This window comes from Monodon monoceros, unplaced genomic scaffold, assembly GCF_005190385.1.
Source record: "Monodon monoceros isolate NGI ecotype Baffin Bay Population unplaced genomic scaffold, NGI_Narwhal_1 Super_Scaffold_10, whole genome shotgun sequence".
Classification (NCBI taxonomy): Eukaryota; Metazoa; Chordata; class Mammalia; order Artiodactyla; family Monodontidae; genus Monodon; species Monodon monoceros.
Genome location: NW_021703766.1, coordinates 47,721,804 through 47,748,366, shown reverse-complemented (window position 1 = coordinate 47,748,366; position 26,563 = coordinate 47,721,804). Strand labels below are relative to the sequence as shown.

The 26,563-nt window shown below is 39.5% G+C and overlaps 2 protein-coding genes across 3 annotated transcripts in view; one reads left to right on the top strand and one right to left on the bottom strand.

Moving 5' to 3' along the window:
• ZNF283 (zinc finger protein 283) overlaps nucleotides 1–23,246 on the bottom strand; it is a 28,015-nt gene extending 4,769 nt beyond the window's left edge. The window contains exons 1-5 of one of the 2 annotated variants that reach the window (XM_029241580.1): nucleotides 23,184–23,246; nucleotides 19,962–20,028; nucleotides 19,565–19,652; nucleotides 17,285–17,411; nucleotides 4,081–6,870 (exon numbers count right to left, since the gene is read on the bottom strand). In XM_029241580.1, coding sequence (XP_029097413.1) covers nucleotides 5,168–6,870; nucleotides 17,285–17,411; nucleotides 19,565–19,652; nucleotides 19,962–19,993 — 1,950 coding nt within the window. In that variant the 5' untranslated portion in view covers nucleotides 19,994–20,028; nucleotides 23,184–23,246 and the 3' untranslated portion in view covers nucleotides 4,081–5,167. Of the gene's footprint in view, nucleotides 1–4,080; nucleotides 6,871–17,284; nucleotides 17,412–19,564; nucleotides 19,653–19,961; nucleotides 20,029–23,183 lie in introns of those variants that run through there. The other variant, XM_029241589.1, reaches the window with a different exon arrangement.
• Nucleotides 23,247–25,562: 2,316 nt separating this feature from the next.
• Nucleotides 25,563–26,336, top strand: LOC114906951 (proteasome maturation protein-like). Its single transcript, XM_029241975.1, has 2 exons — nucleotides 25,563–25,941; nucleotides 26,159–26,336. The coding sequence occupies exons 1-2, from the start codon at nucleotides 25,596–25,598 to the stop codon at nucleotides 26,236–26,238; spliced, it is 426 nt and encodes a 141-aa protein (XP_029097808.1). The 5' UTR covers nucleotides 25,563–25,595; the 3' UTR covers nucleotides 26,239–26,336.
• The last annotated feature ends 227 nt before the right edge of the window (nucleotides 26,337–26,563 follow it).

Sequence of the window (26,563 nt, the reverse complement as noted above, 5' to 3'; positions counted from 1 at the left end):
CACAGCATACCCAAGAACATATAATGAAGGATTTTCAATGAGAGACAGTGTTGGAATGCTGCTTTTATGTGGATCTCGGCTATGAAGGTTCCTTAGAGGAACTGTGCTGGGCACTCAAGAGAAATTGTTGTGTCCTAAGTAGAAATTTGAAAACAAGCAAATCAACAGATGAAACTAGAAGAGCGATTAAGGGTTTCCAATTCAAAACAAAACAACCCAATACAGTCCTGCAATTTTAAAGAACAGGTAATCACAATACAAAACATACAAAAATACATTTTAAGAGACAATTATCAGTCTCACTCATGAGATGTAAAAATTCTAAATAAAATAGTAGCAAATGAAATCAAGCAGTGCATATAAAACAGACACGTGCGCGCACACACACACACACACACACACACACATCAGTGGCTAACCTGGGAATATCCAGGGATGGGAAGAAGTCAAAAGGTCTGTCAGTATAAATTATCACATTAACATATTAAATACTACACCACTGCAGAAAGGGATAATGAAATGGCATTTGATAAAACTCAGGAGCCATGCCTACTTAGGTACAAAAAGATTTTTACTCACAAATAAGAGAAAACGTTAGAAGGCAACTGTTTGAGAGCATGATGCTGTCAGCTAACAATCAGACTTGGTGACTGAAATTTCCAACTTTGCAAACTCTCTTTTAGTTATGGCAGCATTTCCCAATGCAGTTTCACATCCCTAAGATGTTAATAAGTCATGAGAATTGGTATTTCCATAGTACAGTTTGAGATATACCAATTTAAACAAAGTTGAACAATTTTCTTCACTACTCTTTTGTCTTTTGATAAGCTGATAAGGTGCTTTTGGTCATTCCCTAAGGGGGATTTAGAAGATGCTGCTTCATAAGCTTCTTTAACCAGAGAATTCCCCTTGTTTTTCAAGTATTTTTAAGTACTGGTGATCTTTGAGACAATTTCAGAAATGCTTGGTGGGACGAGGCACGATCTCCACATCTCCTAGTTAACATGCAAATATGGCACCCAGGAGGAGTAAAATACTGACTGGTAACGCTTTACTCTATTAAAACACTCAAAAGTATTCTGCTTTGTGTTACACTGGATGATTAAAATTGCAATTACGTGGAATAATGCTGTCAACCACTAGCCAGTAAACGACTGTACAGTGATATCGCGGATGGCCTACCTGCACAAAATGGACATAGAGGTAGGGTGCAGATTAAAACAATGACCAAGATGAACCACAGACATTTGTCAATGCAGTTTTGATGTAACTGATATTTGGAAATAAGTAATTTTTAAAGGGTTGAATTCTATTTCATCATAACTAATATGCTTTGATGCTAGCACTAAATCATGACAACCACCCAGATGAAAGTGAATGTGAGAAGCCACCAACTTTGAGATGCATTCTGATTTCCAAATATTAAAATTCATCTTATAATTAAGTCGCTGTGTGTGATTTCCTGCTCTAAAAGTCATACAGGTCTATGAAACTATCAGAATGAATTACAGTTGTGCTGATTCCATTTTTTTGTCAGTTAGCTATTTCCATTTAAACCAGAAAATTTTGGGTCTGGATATCCCATATATTTTCTATTGCACAATCTTACATCTTACATTTGGATTCTGCTTGCTGATATTTTAATTAGAGTTTTTACATTTACCTAAATTCAGTTAATCTAGCTTTTGCTTTTTAGAGGGTATCTCCATTTAGTTTTGTTACTGGATTTATGTTATCCAGGTAAGATGAGTTAGTAAAATTTTTAGCTATTTTCGTCTTGAAATTTTTACCTAAGGAGATGACAATTTCCAAGTGTTGTTTCTAAAAGGGAGATCCTGGACCAATTTTTTCAGCCTTTTCCTTTATTCGTCCAAATAGGTTTAAATATATTGTACTGCCTTAAATTAAAAAAAAAACTCCATATCTATAATTATATCTCCTTTCTTATTCATGATTCTACAATGTTGCCAATTTTCTTGATTTTTCCTTGTTCAGATTTATCAAAGTCTAGTTGAGGTTAGTGGACTTTTCACAGAGGAATAATGATCAAGGACTACTGCTTTAATTCCTAATCATTAATCTCAAATTTTAGCTATATTGATTGCTTCTGTATTTTGGTTTAGGATTTGTTATTTTTCTAGCTTCTTAGTTCAGTGTGACAGGAACCATGTAGATACTGGGGGAAACAAGGTGTAGTTCTGGCCCTCCATCTGGGCCAGATGCATCTTGGTTCCTCCAGGACATATTAACAATGGTATTACTTTTCCACTGAGTAGAGCTTCAGGGACATCCTACAAGCTCCAATATACAATCATTTCATTATCATTGTTTTCTGCAAAATCTCTAATTGTTTCAATTTTCTCTTTGATTCAGAACTTATACATACATATGATTATACATTCCCAAAAGTAGCTGACCAAGGTTCACTAATCCTACTAGTTGTATAATGGATCTTTATAATGGAGAACTCTAGCAGTCACCATCTTTTTTTAAAAATTATTATTTATTTTATTTTATTTTTGGCTGCGTTGGGTCTTCGTTGCTGCATGCAGGCTTTCTTTAGTTGCAGTGAACAAGGGCTACTCTTCGTTGCAGTGTGCAGGCTTCTCATTGCGATGGTTTCTCTTGTTGCGAAGCACGGGCTCTAGGCACATGGACTTCAGTAGTTGCAGCGCATGGGCTCAGTAGTTGTGGCTTGCGGGCTCTAGAGCACAGGCTCAGTAGTTATGGTGCATGGGCTTAGTTGCTCTGTGGCATGTGGGATCTTCCTGGACCAGGGATCGAACCCATGTCCCCTGCATTGGCAGGCAGATTCTTAACCACTGCGCCACTAGGGAAGTCCAGCAATCACCATCTTAATGATCAAACGTAGCATTGGTGATAGTGGGGAAAATGGATATTAATTGCTTATGATGTCTTTCAGTAAAATTACATGTCACCTCCTATGAATTGTTCTGGTGGAAAATGTTTAATCCTGTAACTCTAACTTGATTTTATGAGAGATATGAAGGATAGAGGTACAAATTAAATTTCACTATGAGAGAACAAAAAAAAATCTAGAATGTATGGCATTCTATAAAATAGCTTTCCTGAAATCTTCAAAAAGTCTGTTCAAGACTAAAATCTAGAGACATGACAACCAAATGCCATGTGTGAATAGATATTCAGAAAGCAAAAATGGCCAAATGTTTAGAATTCTTGATTCCATGTAGAGAGTAGATGGATGTTCATTATACTGTCCTTTACATTTTTCTGAATGTCTAAAAAATGATCATAATAAACTTTTGGTAAAGAATTCCAAAATGGACAGTTTTCTTTTTGTTCTCTTTAATTTCTAATTTACCTTGAAAAGTGAGTGGAGAATTTTAATTACTACTTGTCTGTTGGGATTCATTACAGCAAATTGCTTCACATTTCTCTCTGATTCTTCTCCAGGTATAATCCCAACATCTTAACACTTACTAAATCCAAAATGTTTCTTTTTAGTCTTAATTTTTGATGCAGCTTAAGGAATAAATTATGAATAAAAATTCTCTCAAATTCTTTACATTTTATTAGGTCTTTTATCCAGAATGCACTATCTGAAATTCAAATGGATGAGTGGTTATGGGTACTTTTCTTAATTATACGAAATGGGCATTCCTCTCCTAAGACTTCGCCAGTAGTAATATTTATGATGATGATAATAAGAATAGTATGTATTGAGCACAGGCTACATACTAGATACTCTTCCAAGGATTTGACCCATACTACATCAATCCAATCTCTACAACAGCACTATTACAGAGCTACCATCACCAGCATATTAAACATGATGCCCAGAGGGGATAAGCAGTTTGCCCAACATCCCACAAGTAATAAGGAGGTAGAATGGTGATAAAAATAAGTATGGTTGTGCTTCCCTGGTGGCGCAGTGGTTGAGAGTCCGCCTGCCGATGCAGGGGACACGGGTTCATGCCCCGGTCCGGGAAGATCCCACATGCCGCAGAGCGGCTAGGTCCGTGAACCATGGCCGCTGAGCCTGCGCATCCGGAGCCTGTGCTCCGCGACGGGGGTGGGGGTGGGGGTGGGGGTGGGGGCGCGACAGTGAGAGGCCCGTGTACTGAAAAATTTTTAGAAGTATGGTTTCTGCCATGGATAAGGTGTTTCCTACATTTGTGATATTAACAGGGTTATTCTCTAGGAAGAGTTTGCTGAAGTTTAACAAAGACTGAATAGTGTTGGAAAGCTTCTATACATTCACTAAATCAACATATCTGGTATAAATTCTCTATGCTCTTATGGGCAAAAGGAAATTGTGATTCCCACATTAGCCAAATCTTCCTATGGAATGAATATTCTGCTACTTTAATCAGGGAGGTAACAAGGGAGGGATTTCTTGTTCTAATTAAGTCACATTGTGACTTGTCTCATGTTTTAAAAACTGTGAATGCTGTCTCTCAAATTATCTAGGAAAGGACAAACTTTTTGCTTTTAATTTCCAATCATTCATCGACTGATACTTTTGTAAAATATAATGATGTTATAGCAATATCAGACTGCTATAAAAGCTTCCAGACACTTACTCTCATTTTCTGCATTTATCTCATGATTGATAGGTAACAATTCTGTGGACTGGCAAAAAGTCTCTGGCCAATAGTTTGAGTAGCACTTGTCTAAAAGCCTTCCTACAATTCTAATTCAAAGGACTTCTCATTTGGATGAATTCCCTGATGTATTCTAAGATGTTTACCATGTCTACAAGTCTTCCCACATTCCTTAAATTCACAGGATTTCACAGCAGTATGAATTCTCTGATATGCAGGGCAAGAACCAAATTAAATTTAGATCCTTCCCTTAAAGAGTAATGAGCATTTTTCCAATGTTTATGAGGCTTTGCACCATGAATTAAATAAAGATCTTTACACATTCCCTACATTTAAATGGCTTCACATCAGTATAGATGTTCAATAAGATCATACAGAAGTCTAAAGGACTTTTCATATTCCTCATGTTCAAAATATTTCTCACTAGTATGAATTTTCTGGTATCAAGTGAATTGTCCATACACAGGTAAGGCTTTTGCACATTCCCTACATTAATAAGGTTTCTCAAGAGTAAGACTTCTCCTCATGTTAAGTAAGTTGTCTGTACACACACAAAAATATGTTCTTTCACATCTCTTCAATCATAAAGTTTCACCAGCAATAACTGTCTTATTTGAGTAAGCTGTCCATATAAAGACTTCCCCACATTCTTTATATTTGTAGGGTTTATCATTATTATTAGTTCTTTCATGTTGAACATGGCTTGAGCCACAAGTAAATGTCTTTCCAAATTCCTTACATTGATAAGGTTTCTTGCCAGTATGAAATCTCTGATGAACATGAAGTTGATAGCCACTACCAAAGGCCTTCCCACAGTCTTTACATTCATAGGATTCCTCACCAGTATGAACCCTCTCATGTTTAACAAGGCTTGAACCCCAACTAAAGGCCTTCCCACATTCCTTACATTTAAAAGGTTTCTCACCAGTATGGATCTTCTGATGTTGAGTAAGGTGATAGCCACGACTAAAGGCCTTTCCACATTCTTTACATTCATAGGGTTTCTCACCAGTATGGATTCTCTCATGTTGAACCAGACTTGAGCCACAATTAAAAGTCTTCCCACATTCCTTACATTCATAGGGTTTCTTGCCAGTATGAAATATCTGATGTCGAGTAAGTTGATAGCCACTACCAAAGGCCTTTCCACATTCTTTACATTCATAGGATTTCTCACCAGTATGGATTCTCTCATGTTTAACAAGGCTTGAACCCCAACTAAAGGCCTTCCCACAATCTTTACATTCAAAGGGTTTCTCACCAGTATGGATTTTCTGATGTTGAGTAAGGTGATAGCCTCGACTAAAGGCCTTTCCACATTCTTTACATTCATAGGGTTTCTCACCAGTATGGATTCTCTCATGTTGAACCAGACTTGAGCCACAAGTAAAAGACTTCCCACATTCCTTACATTCATAGGGTTTCTTGCCAGTATGAAATAACTGATGTCGAGTAAGTTGATAGCCCCAACAAAAAGCCTTTCCACATATTTTACATACATAAGGTTTCTTACCAGTGTGGATTTTATGATGCTGAGTAAGCTGATAGCCACGACTGAAGGCCTTCCCACATTCTTTACATTTATAAGGTTTCTCACCTGTATGAATTATCTCATGTTTAGCAAGGCTTGAGCCCCAAAAAAAGGCCTTTCCACATTCTTTACATTCATAAGATTTCACACCAATATGAATTTTCTGATGTTGAGTAAGGTGATAGCCACGACTGAAGGCCTTCCCACATTCTTTACATTCATAGGGCTTCTCGCCAGTATGAATTCTCTCATGTTTAACAAGGCTTGATCCCCAACTAAAGGTCTTCCCACATTCCTTACATTCATAAGGTTTCTCACCAGTATGAAATCTCTGATGCACAGTGAGTTGATAGGTACTTAAAAAGTCTTTCCCACATTCTTTACATTCAAAATGTTTTTCAGCCATATGAATTCTTTCATGCTGAACAAGTTTTGAGCCATGACTACAAGCCTTCCCACATTCCTTACAAACGTAGGGTTTCTCTTGATTATGAATTTTTTGATGTGCAGTAAGAGATTTATGTTTTCTGTAAGTGGGCACTTTTTCATAGCTGATTATCATTTGATTGAAGTATCCCTCTTGATGTCCCTGGAGGCCCTCAAATCTTCTCTTACACTTCCAATTATTTTTGAAAAGGAATGCCTCAAAGCCAAGGGTTTTACTTCTTTCCTTTATCTCCTGTTGGGGAAAATTTATTTCAAAAATGTCCTTTTTTGCAAATGTATTTTTGGTCTCGTATGTTGACTCCAGCTCTGAAAGAAAACAAGAAAACCACACATTTTATTGCCTTTACCAGAAAAAAAGCCCTTTATAATAGTAGAAATAAAGACAAATTGAAAAGAATACCCATAAGTGAACTCAATCAGGAGACTTACTGAATTCCTAAGCACAAGCCTCTCCCCTGTCCAACAACAAACTCAGCTTTGATTTTTCAGTTCTTGTGATATTAATGTTCTGATATGACAGTTTTCTGGAGGATTCCACAAAGATCACTTTAACAAGTCCCTCATCTTCCTGTGTAAATGATCTCTTAAACCAAAATGTGCCCTTCCACTAGTCAAGTCACTGGGCAAAGGATATTAGGATTTGAGTTCAGGGCTGCTCAGTTGACTGGAATTTGTGGTTCAAGATTTATCAGAGAAAGAAGTCATGCAAAGAAGTTCCGGGAATCTATACAGGGATTCTCCCTTGGATCTGTAACCGAATGTCGTTATGCATCCACAAGGTGCCTCTCCACAATGTGACTGGGGTACTCTCAGAGATTCTAGAGGTTGTACACTGGAGTGCCAACCCAACCTGAATGGAAAGACCTCAGTGAACACCCTCAAGCATTTATCTGATGCCTCTCAAAGGCCACATACTGAAAGTAAGAACCACACCCTGGAGTAGTAGTTCTCAAATTTTTTGGTCTCAGTATCTCTTATACTCTTAAATATTGGTAAATCCCTTGCTTGCACATGCATAAGTATATTTGAAATACAAAATATACAAATCTAGTATTTTTGCCTATTGGTGATTGTATAATATTTTGGTTGAGCTATTAAATGGTGGATGAGTACTGTGGATGTGATTGTGGGAAGTAATTTTAATCATGAATTAAACTGCACTATTACTCTTTTATGTAACAATGTCTTATTGCTTTGTATACGTTTACATTTGGGTGTAAAGACTGTGTGTATATGCAAAAGGAAGCCACAGTATTTAAATTGACCAACCTAATATTACAACTACTTTGAGATGACCAAATGTCAACTAAAAGGAGTACAGTTTTGTACAACTTAGCACCAACAAATAGTTCAACAAATTTGAATTGGGGGCTTCCCTGGTGGCGCACTGGTTGAGAGTCCGCCTGCCGATGCAGGGGACACAGGTTCGTGCCCCGGTCTGGGAGGATCCCACATGCTGCGGAGCGGCTGGGCCCGTGAGCCATGGTCGCTAAGCCTGCGCGTCCAGAGCCTGTGCTCCGCAACGGGATAGGCCACAACAGTGAGAGGCCCACATACAGAAAAAAAAAAAAAAAAAAGAATTGGGCTTGTATTATAATTACTTGGACTTGAATGTTAAGTGTAATGCTTAACAGTGTTAGTAAATGAATACAGGTTTAACTTCTTTTTAGATGTTTAAAAAAAAGCACTGAGAACCCAAAAGAGGTTTTGTTTATGTGGGTTATATCTTTTGATATTTACCATATTAGAAATTAAAATAGAAATTTAAAGATTTATTAATTATTTTAAAGTGACAATAAATCATTAAATGTTAACAAATAATATTAAATAATTAAATTTTCCCAAACAAAAGAATTAATGAATTATTGTTTTAATCTTCTGCAAATCTCTTTAATATCTGGTATAACAGACGACAACTGGATTCTCACATCTGCTTTTGCATTCAATCTGTAGCAATGCTATTTTGGTTGAAGGATATGAAGAAAATCCAGCCTCTCACAAATGTGTAATTGTAAAATGGCAGAATAGTCTATGAACCTGTTCAGGTAATTTTGGGTGTTAGTCTTTGATACTACAGTAAAAATCGAGACATGGTGGTTTCTTAAAGATTAGTTCCAATGTGGAATATGCAACCATACTGGTGAACTTTTCATACTACGTTACATTAAAATCCATTGCACTTTGGATGATTTTTTATCCATGCATAATTTTGTACTATGTACTGGTTATCTGAAAAACAGTGGTTCACTGAGTTATGCAGATCTTTGAAATGTTGACATATTTCATTACATGATATCAAAAAATCACGTTAATAATATCACCTCACCAGAAATTTTTTTATTTATTGGGAAGCTGTAAATCTCAAAATAATAGATATAAGCTTCACACAATTCTAATTTTTACTTAAAAGTTTGAATTTTATCATTGGCAACAAATACTTTTAGTTGTTCTTCAAGTGACAGGCTCATTTACAAGAAAATGTTTTCCAAATACCCAAGCCTAAAGAACCATAGTTTGTCTCATTCTTCCAAGGGAAAAAAAAACCAAAAACAAAACCAAAACTGTGTTCCATGAAAAAAGCAGCTAGTTTAACTCACAATTCAAACATCGGCACAGGTGGTTTCCCTCAAGGCAACCACTGCACCTTAGTATACAGCAAAAGAGCTTAATGGAGACTTCCCATTTCATCATACAGAATATTCGAAAAATGTATCCTCAAGGGTCAAGATTTAATAAAATGAAGCCCCAGAGCAGGGTACTAAAGGTCAACCAGCATGAGGAGGGTTTCAGTATAAAAGGGTTGTCCTATGTCAGGAGTCAGAATGCAAGCAGAGTAAGGACAAGGGTCTGTGTGTGAGTGACCTGGTATGGGTTGTCACAGCCCAAGTGGGATGAGACAGGCAATCACATATCAAGGTGGTGGTGGTGGTGTTGATAATAGAAGACTGGTTACAGATAGAGAGTTTGATCAAATAAGTACAGTTGTCCCTTGGGATCCTTGGGGGATTGGCTCCAGAACCCACCTCAGAACCTATACCTGAGGATGCTAAGTCCCATAATCGGCCCTCCTTTTCCACAGATGCAGAACACATAGAAATGAAGGGTCAACTGTATATTTATTGAAAAATAATCTGCATATAAGTGGACCTGCATAGTTCAAACCCATGTGGTTCAAGGGTTGACAATAAATACATTAAGGATAATGGAACCCAGGTCTTTCACTGTCAGAAAAGGGAGTTAGAAATATGGAAAGTGAATAAGCTGAAATGAAACCTGTACTTTGAAATGGAATTGAAGATAACTGTATGAACTCATGGTTTCAATCTATAGATGTAAATGTGTGTGCATGTATACGTATGTATGCATATAAACATATTCCCTACTCTGTCCACTGAGAGGGCCTAGGGACAGCCATCCCCCAGCAGCAATGAGCAAATCTAGTACCCAGATTCTGGCTTCTAAATAGCATTCTCAACTAAAAGGAACCAGGACACCTTGAAGAAATGGCTGTCTTTAGGGCTGGAGCAGGGAAAGTGCAAGATGAGCCTGGAACATGGTGTGGGGAAGAAAATAAGGAGGTGCTCTAAGTGTGATGGAGACATGCCAAAGGACACAGAAACCACTGCTGAGAGAATTCCCACTGGTCAAATCCAGGACCAGCTTCAAAATAAAAAATGGGAAGAACAGATTACAACCCACTGACTAGAAATCCAACATATGAATAAGTTGAAAGTTTGAAGAGGAATATAATACTTAATAGTCTCAAAGTTCCTCCTCACAAAAGGCTCATTAAAGGAAAAAAGATTAACTTTACAGGGAGGAGGCCCGTGGACACTACCATAATTACCTGCTCAAAGTAAGCATCATCAATAATGACAAATCATTTGCTCCACCTGACAGAATGCAAGGAGAATACACCAACAGTTCTGTGATACTCCTGCCAAAGATGCATAATCCAAATCTAATCATGAGGAAAGAGCAGACAAACCCAAACTGAAGAACACTGTACAAAATAACAGGGCTAGAATCTTCAGAAGTAACAAGAAATGGGTATTTTGATAGGGAATGCATTAAATCTGTAGATTGCTTTGGGTAGTATGGTCATGTTAATGATATTAATTCTTGTAATCCAAGAGCATGGGATATCTTTCCATTTCTTTGAATCATTTTTAATTTCCTTTATCAATGTTTTATAGTTTTCAGCATATAGGTCTTTCACCTCCTTGGTTAACTTTATTCCTAGGTACTTTTTTTTGGACATGATTTTAAATGGAATTTTTTTTTTTTTTTTTACTTTCTGGTATTCCACTGTTAGTGTAAAGACATGCAACATTTTCTGTATACTAATCTTGCATCCTGCTACCTTGCTGAATTTATTTTTTAGTTCTGATAGTTTTTGTGTGAAGTCTTTATGGTTCTTTATATGGAGTATCGTGTCATTTGCAAATAGTGACAATTTTACCTCTTCCCTTCCAATTTGGATACCTTTTATTTCTTTTTCTTGTCTGAATTCTGTGGCTAGGACTTCCAATACTTTGTTGAATAGAAGTGGTGGGAGTGGGCATCCTTGTCTGGTTCCTGAGGTTAGTGAGAAGGCTTTCAGCTTTTCACCACTGAATACTATTGATATGTTGGCTGTGGGTCTGTTGTAAATGGCTTTTATTATGTTGAGATATGTTCCCTCTATACCCACTTTAGTGAGAGTTTTTATCAAGAACGGATGTTGAATTTTATCAAATGCTTTTTCTGTGTCTATTGAGATGATCATGTGGTTTTTCTCTTTTCTTTTGTTAATGTGGTGTATGTATCACAGTGATTGATTTGCATATGTTGAACCATCCTTGTGACCCTGGAACGAATCCAACTGACCATGGAGTATGATCCTTTTTATGTATTGTTGGATTCAGTTTGCTAATATTTTGTTGAGAATTTTTGCATCTATATTCATCAATGATATTGGCCTGTAATCTTTTTTTGTAGTGTCTTTGTCCAGTTTTGGTATCAAGGTGATGATGGCTTTATAGAATGAATTTGGAAGCATTCCCTCTTCAATCTTTTGGAGTAGTTTGAGAAGGATAGGTAGAAGTTCTTCTTTGTATGTTTGGTATAATCCCCCAGAGAAGCCATCCAGTCCTGGACTTTTTGTTTGCATGGAGTTTTTTTAAATTACAGATCCTATTTCATTTCTAGTGATCAGTCTCTTCAAGTTATCTGCTTCTTCTTGATTCAGTTTTGGCAGGCTGTATGTTTCTAGAAATTTGTCCATTTCTTCTAGGTTGTCCAATTTGTTGGCATATAACTGTTCATAGTATTCTCTTATGATTTTTTATATTTTCATGGTATTGGTTGTTGTTTCTCCTCTTTCATTTCTTATTTCGTTTATTTGGGTTGTATCTCTTTTCTTCTTGGTGAGCCTGGCTAGAGGTTCGTTGATTTTGTTTATCTTTTCAAAAAACCAGCTCCTGGTTTTATTGACCTTTTCTATTGTTGTTTTGATCTCTTTTTTATTTATTTCCTCTCTGATCTTTATTGTGTCCTTCCTCCTGCTGACTTTGGGTTTTGTTTGTTCTTCTTTTTCTAATTCTTTTAGGTGGTGGGTTAGGTTGTTTATTTGAAATTTTTCTTATATCTTGAGGAAGGCCTGTATCACTGTGAACTTCTTAGAACTGCTTTGGTGCATCCCATTCATTTGTAAGTTGTGTTTTCATTGTTGTTTGTCTCAGTTTTCACAGAACCAGAACAAATAAACCTAAAATTTATACAGAACCACAAAAGACCCAGAATTGAAAAAGTAATCCTGAGAGGAAAAACAGCTGGAGGCATAACTCTTCCAGACTTAAGACAATATTACAAAGCTACAATAATCAAAACAGCATGGTATTAGCACAAAAACAGACATATTGATCAACGCAACAGAACAGAGAGCCCAGAAATAAACCCATACATCTATGGTCAATTAATCTATGACAAAGTAGACAAGACATACAATGAAAAAAAGACAGTCTCTTCAACAGTGGTGTTGGGAAAGCTGAACAGCTACATGTAAATCAATGAAATCAGAACACTCCCTCACACCATATACAAAATGATTTAAAGACGTAAATATTAAGACATGACATCATAAAACTCCTAGAAGAGAAACAGGCAAAACATTCCTGGACATAAATCGTAGAAATATTTTTTTAGACCAGTCTCCCAAGGCAAGAGAAATAAAAGCAAAAATAAACAAATGGGACCTAATCAAACTTAAAAGCTTTTGCATAAAGCATAACAAAAGAAACCATCAACAAAATGAAAAGACAACATACAGAGTGGGAGAAAATATTTGCAAATGATGCGACCAACAGGGGTTAATTTCCAAAATATACAAACAGCTCAAACAAATCAGTATTAAAAAAACAAACGACCCAATCAAAAAATAGGCAGAAGACCTAAATAGACATTTTTCCAAAGAAGACATACAGACAGCCAACAGGCACATGAAAGGATGCTCAACATCAGTAAGTACTAGAGAAATGCAAATCAAAACTGCAATGAGGTATCACCTCACACTGATCAGAATGGCCACCATCAAAAAGTCTACAAATAATAAATGCTGGAGAGGGTGTGGAGAAAAGGGAACCCTCATGCAGTGTTGGTAGGAATATAAATTGGTGCACTCACTATGGAAAACAGTATGGAGGTTTCTTAAAAAACTAAAAATAGAGCTACCATATGATCCAGTAATCCCATTCCTGGGCATATATTCCAAAAAGATGAAAACTCCAATTCAGAAAGATACATGCACCCCAATGTTTATAGTGGCACTATTTACAATAGCCAAGGCATGGAAACAACCCAAGTGCCCATCAATAGACAATTCATTTTAAAAGATGTGGTGTATATACACAACAGAATATTACTCAGCCATAAAAAAGAAAGAAATATTGCCATTTGCAGCAACATGGATGGACCTAGAGAATATCATACTAAGTGAAGTAAGTCAGAGAAAGACAAATATTATATGATATCACTTATATGTGGAATCTAAGAAATAGTACAAATGCATCTATATACAAAACAGAAGCAGACTCACAGACACAGAAAACAAACTTATGGTTACCAAAGGGGAAAGTGGGGGGGGGGATAAATTAGGAATATAGGATTAACAGATACAAACTACTATACACAGAATAAACAACAAGGATTTACTGTACAGCATAAGGAACTATATTCAATATCTTGTAATAACCTATAATGGAATATAATCTAAAAATATATATATTCTTAAGACAAAACCCCCAAAACTGTGTACTGTCTAGCCCTTGCCTATCTTCATGACCTAAATTCTTAGCACATGCTCCTTTACTAACTCTACCCTGGCCTTCTTAGAGTTCCTCCAATAAAGTTCCTTACCAACCTTAGGGCCTTTGCCATTCACTGTGATTGATATATTCCTCCCCCAGGTATTCATGTAACTTGATCCCAGGCTTCATGTCTCTATTCAAGAAAGCTTTCCCTGACCATATTATCTGAATTGGCCCTATCAATTCTCATCATTTTCTATTCTCTTACGCTGTCTGCCTCTCCTGAACATGTTTCATTACATGATACTATTTATCTACTTGTTTACTTATTTTATGTTTCTCCTCAACTACATAAAGTGCATGAGAATAAGCAAGTTATCAATCTTGTTCCTGATTGTATTAATAGTGCCCAGTACAATGCCTGGCTAGGAGTAGGCACTCCAAATGTTTGAAGAATTTATGAATGAATATTTATATTTATTCACATACACACACAAATGCAAAAGAGCTGGAAAGCACCTGCATCCAACATGTAAGTAAAATGGTTCCATTGGGAACAAAAAAGAACACTTTCCTCACTGAAATGGGAGGGAATTATAAGAAGAAAAACAAGAAGCCTGGGAAATGAGATGAAGATGAAGTTCCTTTTGTAGCTCACACTGAGATCTCTATCTCCTCCCAGGCCTTGGTCCTTCATAAGGAGTTTCCAAATACCATCCCAGCTGTTCCCCCTTCTCCTCCTCTGTGACCTGTGAGGTTGTTCCTGCACTGATGGTTCCCTCCTGCCTTTGCCTTCCTGGAATCCGACTTCTTGTACCCCACCCACCCCTCAACTACCCAGGGCTCTTCTCCTTGCTCTAATAATGTCATCATATCTGGCTTAGAAATGGAGTGTGTGCTTGCAAGAAAAGAAATGCCAAATGGTGTAAGGGTTTTGTTGTGTTTTTTTTTTTAATTATAAGGGCAAAACATTTGGTTAAATTTGCAATAAAGTAAAGGTAAAAATAATATTGATGAAGACTTCAGAGAAGAGAAGGATGGTGGGAATTAAGAACATTAGATCATATAAATAGGAAAATGATCTTGTTTTAGACTCATTCAGGTTCTATCTCTTTAGAGCAAACAGAACACAGTGGTTAAGAACACAGTTTCTGGAGCCAGACTTCCTAGGTTCAGTTGTTGCCACTGCATCCCCACCGGCTGTGTGACCTCGGGAGGGCACTTAAACTGTATGTGCCTCAGTAATCTCATCTATAAAAAGGGTTAAAAATAGTATCTACCTCATGGGGATCCTGTAAAAGTTAAATAAGTTCATGTATTTGCTCTGCTTAGAACAGGGCCTGGTTTATAGTAAGCACAATGTTAACTATTACCATTATTATTGTTACTGTTGTTATTTTGCTTAAGTGGAAACAAGTTTTGTGAGACATTTCTAGGATTTAACTTAGTGTAGGATTTAACTTTGTAGAGTGCAAAGTTCACAGATTGTAACTTTCAACTTCAAATATGTTGGAAGTAAAGGAACGTATTCACTTAGTATGAATTTCTGTTCATTCAATCCACTGCTACATAAATTGGAGAGGCTCTTTTGAAAGCCAGAGTATGTCAGGATCCTGTTTCTAGCTGTACTCCCCATACATGGGTCAGAATATAACAAAGAGCAGCGATTCTTTAGTATGCATAAAAATCACCTGGGGATCTTGTGTAAATGTAGATTCTGTTCTGCAGCTCTGGGGTAGGACTCAACGAGCTGCATTTCTAACAAGGCCCGGGGACTTCCCTGCTGGTGCAGTGGTTAAGAATCCACCTGCCGAAAAAAGATGCAGACTTAGAGAACAGACTTGAGGACATGGGGCCAGGGTGGGAGTAGGGGGCTGGGGGCTGGGATGAAGTGAGAGAGTAGCACTGACATATACATACTTCCAAATGTAAAATGGATGGCTAGTGGGAAGCTGCTGCACAGCACAGGGAGATCAGCTCCATGCTTTGACGACCTAGAGGGGTGGGACAGGGAGGATGGGAGGGAGGTTCCTTAGAGGGAGGGGATATGTATACTTATAGCTGATTCACTTTGTTGTACAACAGAAACTAACGCAACATTGTAAGGCAATCATAGTCCAATAAAGATATGAAAAAAAAAAAAGAATCCGCCTGCCAGTGCAGGGGCACGGGTTCAATCTCTGGTCCAGGAAGATCCCACATGCTGCAGAGCAACTAAGCCCGTGTGCCACAACTACTGAGCCTGTGCTCTAGAGCCCACAAGCCACAACTACCGAGCCCGCATGCCACAACTACTGAAGCCCATGCGCCTAGAGCCCATGCTCCACAACAAGAGAAGCCACTGCAAGGAGAAGCCCAAGCACCACAATGAAGAGTAGCCCCCTCTTGACGCAACTAGAGAAAGCCCACACGCAGCAACAAAGACCCAATGCAGCCAAAAATAAATTAATTAATTAATTAATTTTTAAAAAAAAGTTACTCTAAAAAGCCCCGGAAGAAGCTGATGATAGATATTTGTGTAATACTTAACAATAAAAAAATTAAAACCCCACATAAAGCAAATCATGGCTTCTAACCACTAAGAGAACAAGCCACATTCTTCCCCAAAACCAACAATGCTGCCTGTCACCTGGATCCTGCCTGTCTCCCTGACTCACTTCTTGGTACCCTCTCCTTCACTAACGCTGCTCTGGCCTTTCTATGGTTCCTAATACAAAAGAACCATACTTTTGGGACTCCCCTGGTGACGCAGTGGCTAAGAATCCGCCTGCCAATGCAGGGGACACGGGTTCGATCCCTGGTCCAGGAAGATCCCACATGCCGCGGAGCGACTAAGCCTGCAAGCCACAACTACTGAACCCACGTGCCACAACTACTGAAGCCCACGTGCCTAGAGCCCCTGCTCCACAACAAGAGAAGCCACCGCAATAAGAAGCCCCTGCACCTCAATGAAGAGTAACCCTCCCTGGCCGCAGGCAGCTAGAGAAAGCCCATGTGCAGCAATGAAGACCCAACGCGGCCAAAAGATAAGTAAATAGAAAATAAATAAATTTATTTTAAAAAAAAGAACCACACTTTGAGTAGCAAGGACACAGATCATCTATAGAAATGTTGAAGCTAAACACAGTATGAAATCTGGTTTCTTTGACAGTGGTTATGAAATAAACACCCCATAATGCAAATCCAGCTCTTTGGTCATTAAAGAAGAGAGGCCATTACAGAAAGGGCCAGAGGAAGGTTGAAGCTCACTGAGGGATGGGACGATCGAGGTGCTCAATGAACCCATTTCTAAGCCAACAAATACCAAAACATTCCTTTGAGAACACGGAGGAGAAATTCACCTGGTTTCTTCAAAGATAGCCCTGTAATTCCTAGTGCAGAAAGCTGATGTTCCAGAAAGGAGATTCTAAACTATTTCAGGCAGGTGAACTTACCCAGTGAGACCAAGTTGCTATAGTTCTCCAACATCACATCCACGTACAAGTCCCTTTGAGCAGGGTCCAGGAATTCCCACTCCTCCTGAGAGAAGTCAATGGCCACATCCCTGAATGTCACCAAGCCCTAAAACCAAAAACCCACACATTACTTGTGAAGTTAAAGAAATTTAGAAACTATTTCCAACAGGAAAAAAGAGGAGTATGAAGCATAAACTATAAGAAGAGGAAAATATAACGATCCAGTCGGCTGGAAGCCTGTGAGACGTATGGGTAGGGAAAAGTTAAGAAATTAGTATGACTAAAGCAGAGTGTCTACATGTTCTAGAAGAAACCTATTACAGCAGAACTTCCTGGATACTGTGAGGTAACTCAGCTATCCAGACCTGTCTGATAATGCATAAAATAATGTTTCTCTTCTATTAAATAAAAATAGTGTTGGGGGAAGGGGATGGGGGCGTTTATGGGTGTGTATACATACAAACAACTTGCTAAGTGCCTGCCTCATAAATTCTTATTTATTTATTTATTTATTTATGGCTGCGTTGGGTCTTCGTTGCTGTGCGGGCTTTCTCTAGTTGCGGCGAGCGGGGACTAATCTTCGTTGTAGTGCACGGGCTCTAGGCGTGCGGGCTTCAGCAGTTGTGGCTCGTGGACTCTAGAGTGCAGGCTCAGTAGTTGTGGCACACGGGCTTAGTTGCTCCGCGGCATGTGGGATCTTCCTGGACCAGGGCTCGAACCCATGTCCCCTGCATTGGCAGGCGGATTCTTAACCAGTGCGTCACCAGGGAAGTCTCATAAATTCTTTATAAATGTGAACTGCTACACCATCTTTTCCCTTTAAGAAATACCAAAAACACATAAAAACTTTTTTTCCAAATGTCCTATAAAATCTCTTATTTTAGAAAAATGATTTCAATTAAGGATTATCATTAAGCCTCAAGTGAACCATGCTGTGAGATTATATCATCAGCATTTTTTCTTATTATGATGAATCGAATATGTAAAATGTTTTTATTACCTGCAATTCAGTTCATCATGTGGATATATGAGATTAATAACTATTATACATTCAGGTTGAACAAAACTTCCAAGATTTTCTTAATTCTAGGAGTCTATTATCAGCCAGTACTTAAGAATCTGGATCATCTTTTTACATGGTAACTTCAACCACCTGTTGCTTAACACATTCCTTGTTCCCGAATTGGAGGATATTGATAGAGTATATCAGACACAACACAGGTGTCACATCCTGGTCAATAACTAAACAGACTTTGACACTGGTGTTTACTGATAAGGGAGTCCCTGGAAAGAACCACTCACTCCCCGCTCTAATCCTAAAAGCTTGCAAAGCATGTGATCCCATACAAACTGAGGCTATGACGAAGAAATCCCATATTCCATCTTGTCTTTCTGGAAAACTCAGGTCTGTGAAGAAGTTCCACGTTTTCCTGTGTGGTCCAAAGGGACCCTCATCACTAACTCATCACACCGCAGACCTGTCTTGGGAATGAGAAATTCTGATAAGGGAAATGGGGCAGCCCTGGCCGAACAAAGATGGAAGTGATAACAAAAGGCAAGACCCAAGACAGCCTGCCATGGATACGTCCCAGTTAAACACCAAAGCTCTTCCAGACAATACACAGACTACTGAAACTGTTCTCGTGGGTGGCCATCCAGCTGGCTAAGGGCAGAGTATCCTGACCAACTTCTTTGCTAGCTGTATCTTAGCCTGAAAAAGAAAAACAATTGGGAGAACTTCAGCCATTTTTTTCTAGATAGGACATGAACTAATCAGCATCTTAGCTTGAAAAAGAGAAACTGTTGCTTTCCAAATGTCTGCAGTCTTTCATTCTCTCCCCTTTCCTTCTTCTATGAAATCCTCTTTGTGCCTTTGAAAGATGAACTCAATCTACTGTTGGTTTTCCTTGTATACAAATAAAAGCGAGCTGATTGTTCTCTATATTTCTTTACATTATTCTTTGATAGACACTCAAATATTTCCCTTAAAGGACTCCATTCCTTCACTGCTCTTGATGGAAGACTGAACCGCAGGAGATGTTGAGTAATGTGCTCAATGAATATGATGGCACTGATTGGAAAAGGCACAGAGGGAGGACGCTGGGCTCTTTGGCATCATCCTTTACTGGAACAGAAGGAACCGAGAAGCAGGTTCAGGCATGGGGTTCTGTTAAGTAGAAAGCTTTAGGGTTAATTCAGGAAAAGATTCACATGACCTAAAAATCACAACACTTCAAGGAGAGAGAAATACCAACTTACGTCAGTCATGGTTCTAGAATTGCAGGAACTAATTAATGCTCCATAGGGTTCCTCTACTGGTGAAGCACAGAGTCCAGAAAAGCCAGAGCTGCAGAAGGAAAAAGAAGCTTTAGATCAGGTGTGCTTAAGTGATCCTGTCCTGCCTTAAGCAACTGAATAAAAATACATCAAAATATTAGAGATGATTAACTCTACAGGATATAATTTTAACTTCCTTCTCTATACATTCCCTGGATTGCTGAATTTTTTGCAACACACCTGCATTAACTCCATAATCAGAAAAATAAAGATATTTCCAAATGTAGAAAACTGAGTGACAGGGAATTCAGTCATTAGGAAAACTGAACAAATAGGCCCAACACTGAAAATCGGTGGGTCTGAAACAAATGACACCTACCAGCTCTTCAACATCTTGTAGCTGTAGCTCATCACTACAGTGAGACACTTTCACTGTCAAGATTCTCCTGTGAATGAACACAAATTATGTTAAGTCCCCTTCAAAGTCGCAGCAAGGAAATATATGCATATAAACAGAACAATATTTGGTACAGAGTAGATACTTAACAAGTGTGGCTACACCTCTCTAATTCTTCACTGAATGGTCAATTTAAAACATTTGGATACAATCCTTGAAAAATGTCTTTCAAAACTCTCTCTTATTGGATGGGATCCATATATAACTCATAATATTCTTAAGTACTTTTGTTCATAACTATAACTATTGCTTGATATTTTATCATTTACATTTTCCCTTCTTTTGATTCTTTATAAACATAATGTGTATTAGGTGCATATTATTCCATCAAATGGTATACTGCATTTACTTAACTGTTTCCATGTCATTGGATTCTAAATTTGTAAAAGCTCCTTCCAAGCTATTATAATTTTATTCCAGACAAACGGAACTAGATCTTTTTGGGGTCATGCATACTCGGTAATCTCATGAAATTAGGGACACTCTGCCCACTTAGAAAATTAATTTACAAATATTTACAAAAATTCTGTCTCTATTTCAAGGGATCTGTGATCACCTGGATGCTTATAAATGGAATAAGAAGACCTCAGGTTAAGACTTCCTGTTCTAGACCATTTGAGCCCCTGGTAACTTTTTCAAACTTGCAAGGACCCACCACAATCATTTTATTTCTCTTCATATTTTGATCTATAAAAAGTCGATGTGGAATGATCCAGAATCACCACATAACAGCAAATCTTAATATTTACTAAGCCTTCATATTTTGATCTATAAAAAGTTGATGTGGAATGATCCAGAATCACCACATAACAGCAAATCTTAATATTTACTAAGCCTGTATCATGGGGCAGGCACTGTTCTATGGAGCTTTACACATATGAACTCAACTTACATCGTTATAACTCCATTAGATAGGTATTACTTTGTTTCAATTTTGTAGACATGGCACAGAGAGCCTGAGTCGTTTATTTACACTCACACAGCAAGTAACAGGTAGAGCTGGATCCAGATGCTCTAGATCCAGAGCCTTACTCTTAACCACAGCACAGTACTACCTCTCAGAACCCGCACAGAATTGGACCTGAAATAACTCATGTTTGGCAATGCTACAGATTTCTACCTAAAAATTATCTGAAAGTCTCTGCCCTTGTGGGTACAAACTGCAAACCACTACTGTAATAGGGAAGAAACTTTATGTTCTATTACAAGTTAATCACTAAAGATATGTTGCCTATAAGCTTAAATTATACATAATGGCCCATCTCTGGGAACCCTGCCTAACCCCCCCAGGTAATGAGCATTAAGCTAAAATACCTTTGTTTAGCTCACAGGAAACATCCTGACCAGATCCACCTACGAATGCCTACAGGGAGGAAAAAATTAACACATCCCCTCCAGAGGCTGACGGGAACCAGGAAATGTTTGACTCCACTCCCTCCCCTTTCAGTATAAAAGAAGCCTGAATTCTAATTCAGGCCAGATGCTTCTTTGGGACATGAGCCCACCGTCTTCTCAGTCTGCTGGCTTTCTGAATAAAGTCTCTATTCCTCGCCCCAACAACTCGTCTCTCGATTTATCGGCCTGTCCTGGGGCAAGTAGCTTGCGCTTGGACTCAGCAACACTATGCTCAAACCTCAATCACATTCCCACCCCTGAAAGCCTCACAACACTGTAACTTACTACCTGAAATAACCAATCCCCTCCTACCTTGCCTTGCTTTGAAAACCATGACTGTGGAACAGATAAAAAATAATTTGTATTCGATACCACCTAAATGCTAATCTCCTCAAGTAATCATAGTCTAAAATAAAGCCCTAACATCCCACCTCCAGCCCACCTTCTGGAGGTGGTGTGCTTCTATACCATCAGAATGCTTAGGGACTTCCCTGGCGGTCCAGTGTTAAGACTCCGCCCGTCCACTGCACGGGGGAGGGGCGGGTTCCATCCCTGGTCGGCAAACTAGGATCCTGCGTGCCACGCGGTAGGGCCAAAAAAAAAAAAAAAAAAAATTGCTTAGAAAGGGAAAATGTACTGGAGGATTTGAACAATTTGCCATATGAACGGATGGCTACTGACTGAGGAAAAGGACAATGGGGGGCCTCTGGGAAGAGGGAGGCACCAGCATGATGGGTCATTCACCAGAAGGAAGACCCAAGATAGACACTACTAGTCAAGTGTCTTGAAAAATGGTCAAGATATTTCTGGTCAAGGAAAGCAAACAGCGTCATGATCTAAAAACAAAAGTAACTATGAATAAAAAAGAAACACAAATTCACCTGAACCTTGATTTCTAAATATGTAACAATTCTGTCCTTTTCAGGGTCCTTCTCAGAAACCCAGCAGCAACTAGGGTTGGGGGTGGGGGTGGGCGTTAGGGGCAGCAGGAGGGGGTGGGGAGAAATCACGAGACACCAGTATTTCTCGGAACACAGACAAACCTAACTAAAACCAAAACAAAACACACCCCAGGGCCACATCTGCCTTCATCCACACATACACAAACGGACTTCAAAGGGAAACTGGAATTGAGTTGACAGCAGTTCTTGGGGACAGAGGTCTGTTTGTAGTGGAGCTGAAACAGGTAGCTGGTCCCCCAAGGAGGTGATTTTTCTAGGAATCCTACCTGTGGGACCTCCCCAATCATGTCTTTCCAGGAACCTGTCACGAGGACACGTCCAGGTGTCAAATTTTCATCCCAAGACTAGATCTGTACTTTCTTACTGGAAACGTACATTCTAGGGCTTAGTCCTGGAATTCTTTTCTTGCGGTCACTTAACTCTGGCAGCCCCTAAGAGAGTCTAGAAGGAACCTAGAGCATCCCGCCCAAGCAAACCACACCTACAAACAAGGTCACGCACTTCATGACCCCGTCACACATTCCCAATAGCACACACCGTTAGGGAGACACACCCCGGCCCTGTCACGCCGTCTGTCACACACCATCCTTCTCAGCCTCTCGCTCACACACAGGCTTGAGGCTCCGGACACGACTCGCCCTGTCCGCTGCCTGGGCCTTCTCACCTCGAGCGCCTCCCAGTGTCACCCCCACACGCACTACTGGTTCCGACAAGGCTCTGGCGAAGTTCGCTAAGCCCTCCCACCCTCACCCGGCGCTGATCACTTCCTCGGACGCGACCAACTCACCGCGCAGAGTCCAAAAGTCTCGAAGACACCGGAAAGGGACTCAGAAACGGAGGTTAGTTTGGGCCCAGAGGCTCATGGGAAATAAGCGCAGGAACATCCTCTGAGGCTCGGAGCCCGACGCTTCCAGGCGCTCTCCGCAGGCAATCTCGCCCTGCCCCGAGAGGTCCTGTGCCATGGGACTTCTGGGAAATGTAGTCCGCGGCAGACGAATCCCCAGAAGCTGGGAACCTGGACCTTCAGAATGCTCCCAGCATGCAACTCGGCTCCGCCTATCAGAGACGCCTTTTCCAAAGCCCACCCGAATCTCTGGTCTTAGGTGGGAGGAGTAGTTCGAGTCTTGGTCGAGCCAGTAGTCTTTAGCATGGCTCTGGGCGAATCAAGAGGTTCCCAGCGAAGGCTGAGGAACGCATTCTGGAGTCCAGAGCGGGGGCGGGGGGGAGAGGGAGGAGGCGCGTGACCAGGGACTTAGGCCTCAGTGAGCGGGGGCATCCTGGGTAAAGTCCGTGAGAATGACCCTGAGCGGGGTCACGAGATTACCTGGGCACAAGAGATTGGAGCAGGGTCTGGCAGTTGAAATGATGAATGTGTCTTGCTTTGGGTGCGCTTGTGGGTCCGATTCGGTGTCTGGAACCCTGTGTAGACTTGTTTATTTTCATGGGATAGTCTCTGCAAATGTGAATCTTTGTTTCCTTAGGTGTAAGGCGGTTTGTATCAGAGGTTATATGCTACTGTTGGAAAGCAACAGTGAGTGGTCGTGAATGGATATTGTGACCATGGAGACTTGTGAGAAGGTCTCTGTAGGACTGAGAGACTTGAGGAGGTCTGTGTCTCTATGTATTTCTGTTAATGTCAGTAACCGAAGATGACAATATTTGTAAGATGTTTTTTCTGATAGGCTTTTCTTTTGTGTGCATACCATGGTAATTGTGAAAGTGGAACACTGTCCAGCTGGGATTGAAAAACAGTGCAGTGTTATCTAGCTTGGCATGTTAGTTTGATTATCTGACTACCAACCACTATAGGTGCCTGGAAATTGTGACTGTGTGTTTTGATAGTGAGTGACAATAAACCAGTTTTGTTACCTGTAAAGTAGAATAGTGTTATTACATCTTCTTGGAGAATCAAATTTAATATGCAGAAAAAGACTTGCAATTTATCTGCCAAAAGATTTGGACGTTTTATGATGAATCAAAGATGTTTTGGGAAAGACTGCAAATCAGCATAACTTTGAAAAAGAAAGAAGAAATCAAAGTAACAGCCAGTCTTGGAGTGGCTGAGGTAGGCTTCCAATCTTCATGATGTTAAGAGAACTTGAGCAAATAACTTTGAAAACCCTGGATTAAAGAAATAACTTCCCATGGGTAGAGGCAGATAGATGAGAGGAGAGCCCAGAATTAGGTAATCAGATGTCCTAGCTTATAGGTCAGACAACGCAAGGAACCTGTTTGAGACTACATAATTATAGTCAATCAGAAAACTACTTGTTTTATTTTTAAGAGTGATCATTGCATTTTAAAATGTTCTAAATATACAAAACCAGGTTTCCATTTCCTAGGCAGGGCCTGTTGCAGTTGGCAGTTTTGAACCAAAATATCTGTAGCTTCCTCTGGCAGACTTTTTTTCTGATCTGAAATGGTAGGTAAAAACAGTTTATGGATATAGTATTAGGGAAGAAGGTAAAATTCCATTCCTATTACAAGTTCAGAATAAAGTCCCAAGTGTTCCTGAAAAAAGAGCATTTTTTAATATCTTTATTGGAGTATAATTGCTTTACAATGTTGTGTTAGTTTCTGTTGTACAACAAAGTGAATCAGCTATAAGGATACATATATCCCCATATCCCCTCCCTCTCGAGCCTCCCTCCCAGCCTCCCTATCCCACCCCTCTAGGTCGTCACAAAGCACCGAGCTGATCTCCCTGTGCTATGCAGCTGCTTCCCACTAGCCATCCATTTTACATTTGGTAGTGTATATATGTCAATGCTACTGTCTCACTTCATCCCAGCTTCCCCTTCCCCCGACTGTGTCCTCAAGTCCATTCTCTACGTCTGTGTCTTTATCCCTGCCCTGCCACTAGGTTCATCAGTACCGCTTTTTTAGATTCCATATATGTGCATTAGCATACGGTATTTGTTTTTCTCTTTCTGACTTACTTCGCTCTGTATGACAAACCTTAGGTCCATCCACCTCACTACAAATAACTCAATCTCGTTTCTTTTTATGGCTGAGTAATATTCCGTTGTATATATGTGCCAAAAAAGGATTTTCTTTTCTAACCTTTTTTCCAAGTCTCTCTTTTGCTTCACCCTAATTGGCTTCATCACAGCTAAAAATCCTTAAAACAATTTCTCTGTCGTCAAAATCAATAGCATTGGGTAACAGGCTGAGAGGCTGTTTGCAGAGCTAGTTGAAGATGAATGTCAGAGGACTTGGATCTCAGCAAAAGGACAGTATTCCAGTTACTGAACTTTCAGCAAGTGGACCTTTTGAAAGTCATGATCTTCTTCAAAAAGGTTTTTCTTGTGTGAAAATTGAACTTTTGCCCAGTCATCCTCTTGAATTATCAGGAAAAAAATTCCAGCTCGACCAAGATAAAATGAATTTTTCCACACTGAGAAACATCCAGGGTCTATTTGCTCCACTAAAACTACAAATGGAATTCAAGGCAGTGCAGCAGGTTCAGCATCTTCCATTTCTTCCAAGCTCAAACCTTTCATTGGATATTTTGAGGGGTAATGATGAAACTACTGGATTTGAAGGTATTCTTTTTTTTTTTTTGCGGTACGCGGGCCTCTCACTGTTGTGGCCTCTCCCGTTGCGGAGCACAGGCTCCAGACACGCAGGCTCAGCGGCCATGGCTCACGGGCCCAGCCGCTCCACGGCATGTGGGATCCTCCGGGACCGGGGCACGAACCCGTGTCCCCTGCATCGGCAGGTGGACCCTCAACCACTGTGCCACCAGGGAAGCCCCTGAAGGTATTCTTAATGACCCATCAAAAAGTGAATTAATGGGAGAACCACATTTGATGGTTGAATATAAACTCGGTTTACTGTAATACAGTGTGCTGTTCATGGAAATAGATGGGTTGCATCTTGTTTAGAGTTGTCTTTTTACTATAATTTGACATGCACAACATTAGAAGTACTGACACATGAGAAAAATCAATAGCATTGCTTTCACTAATATCATTGCAGTAACAAATCTGGAAATGAAACATGCCCATCAGAAGTAGGATGTTTAATTAGGTGTGGAGTACCTATACAGTGGGATAGTGCACAGCAGTGAAAATGACTGAATTTAACAAATATGATAAACAAAGAGTTATAGATATATACATACAGTATAATTCCATTCATAAAACTTTAAAAAGAGGCGAAACA

Excerpts from the sequence above, each read along its gene's own strand:
- LOC114906951 (XM_029241975.1), top strand. The coding sequence starts at position 25,596 with ATGAATGTCAGAGGACTTGGATCTCAGCAAAAGGACAGTATTCCAGTT. Across the intron at positions 25,942-26,158 it reads TGAAACTACTGGATTTGAAG|GTATTCTTAATGACCCATCA; the intron begins GTATTCTTTTTT and ends AAGCCCCTGAAG.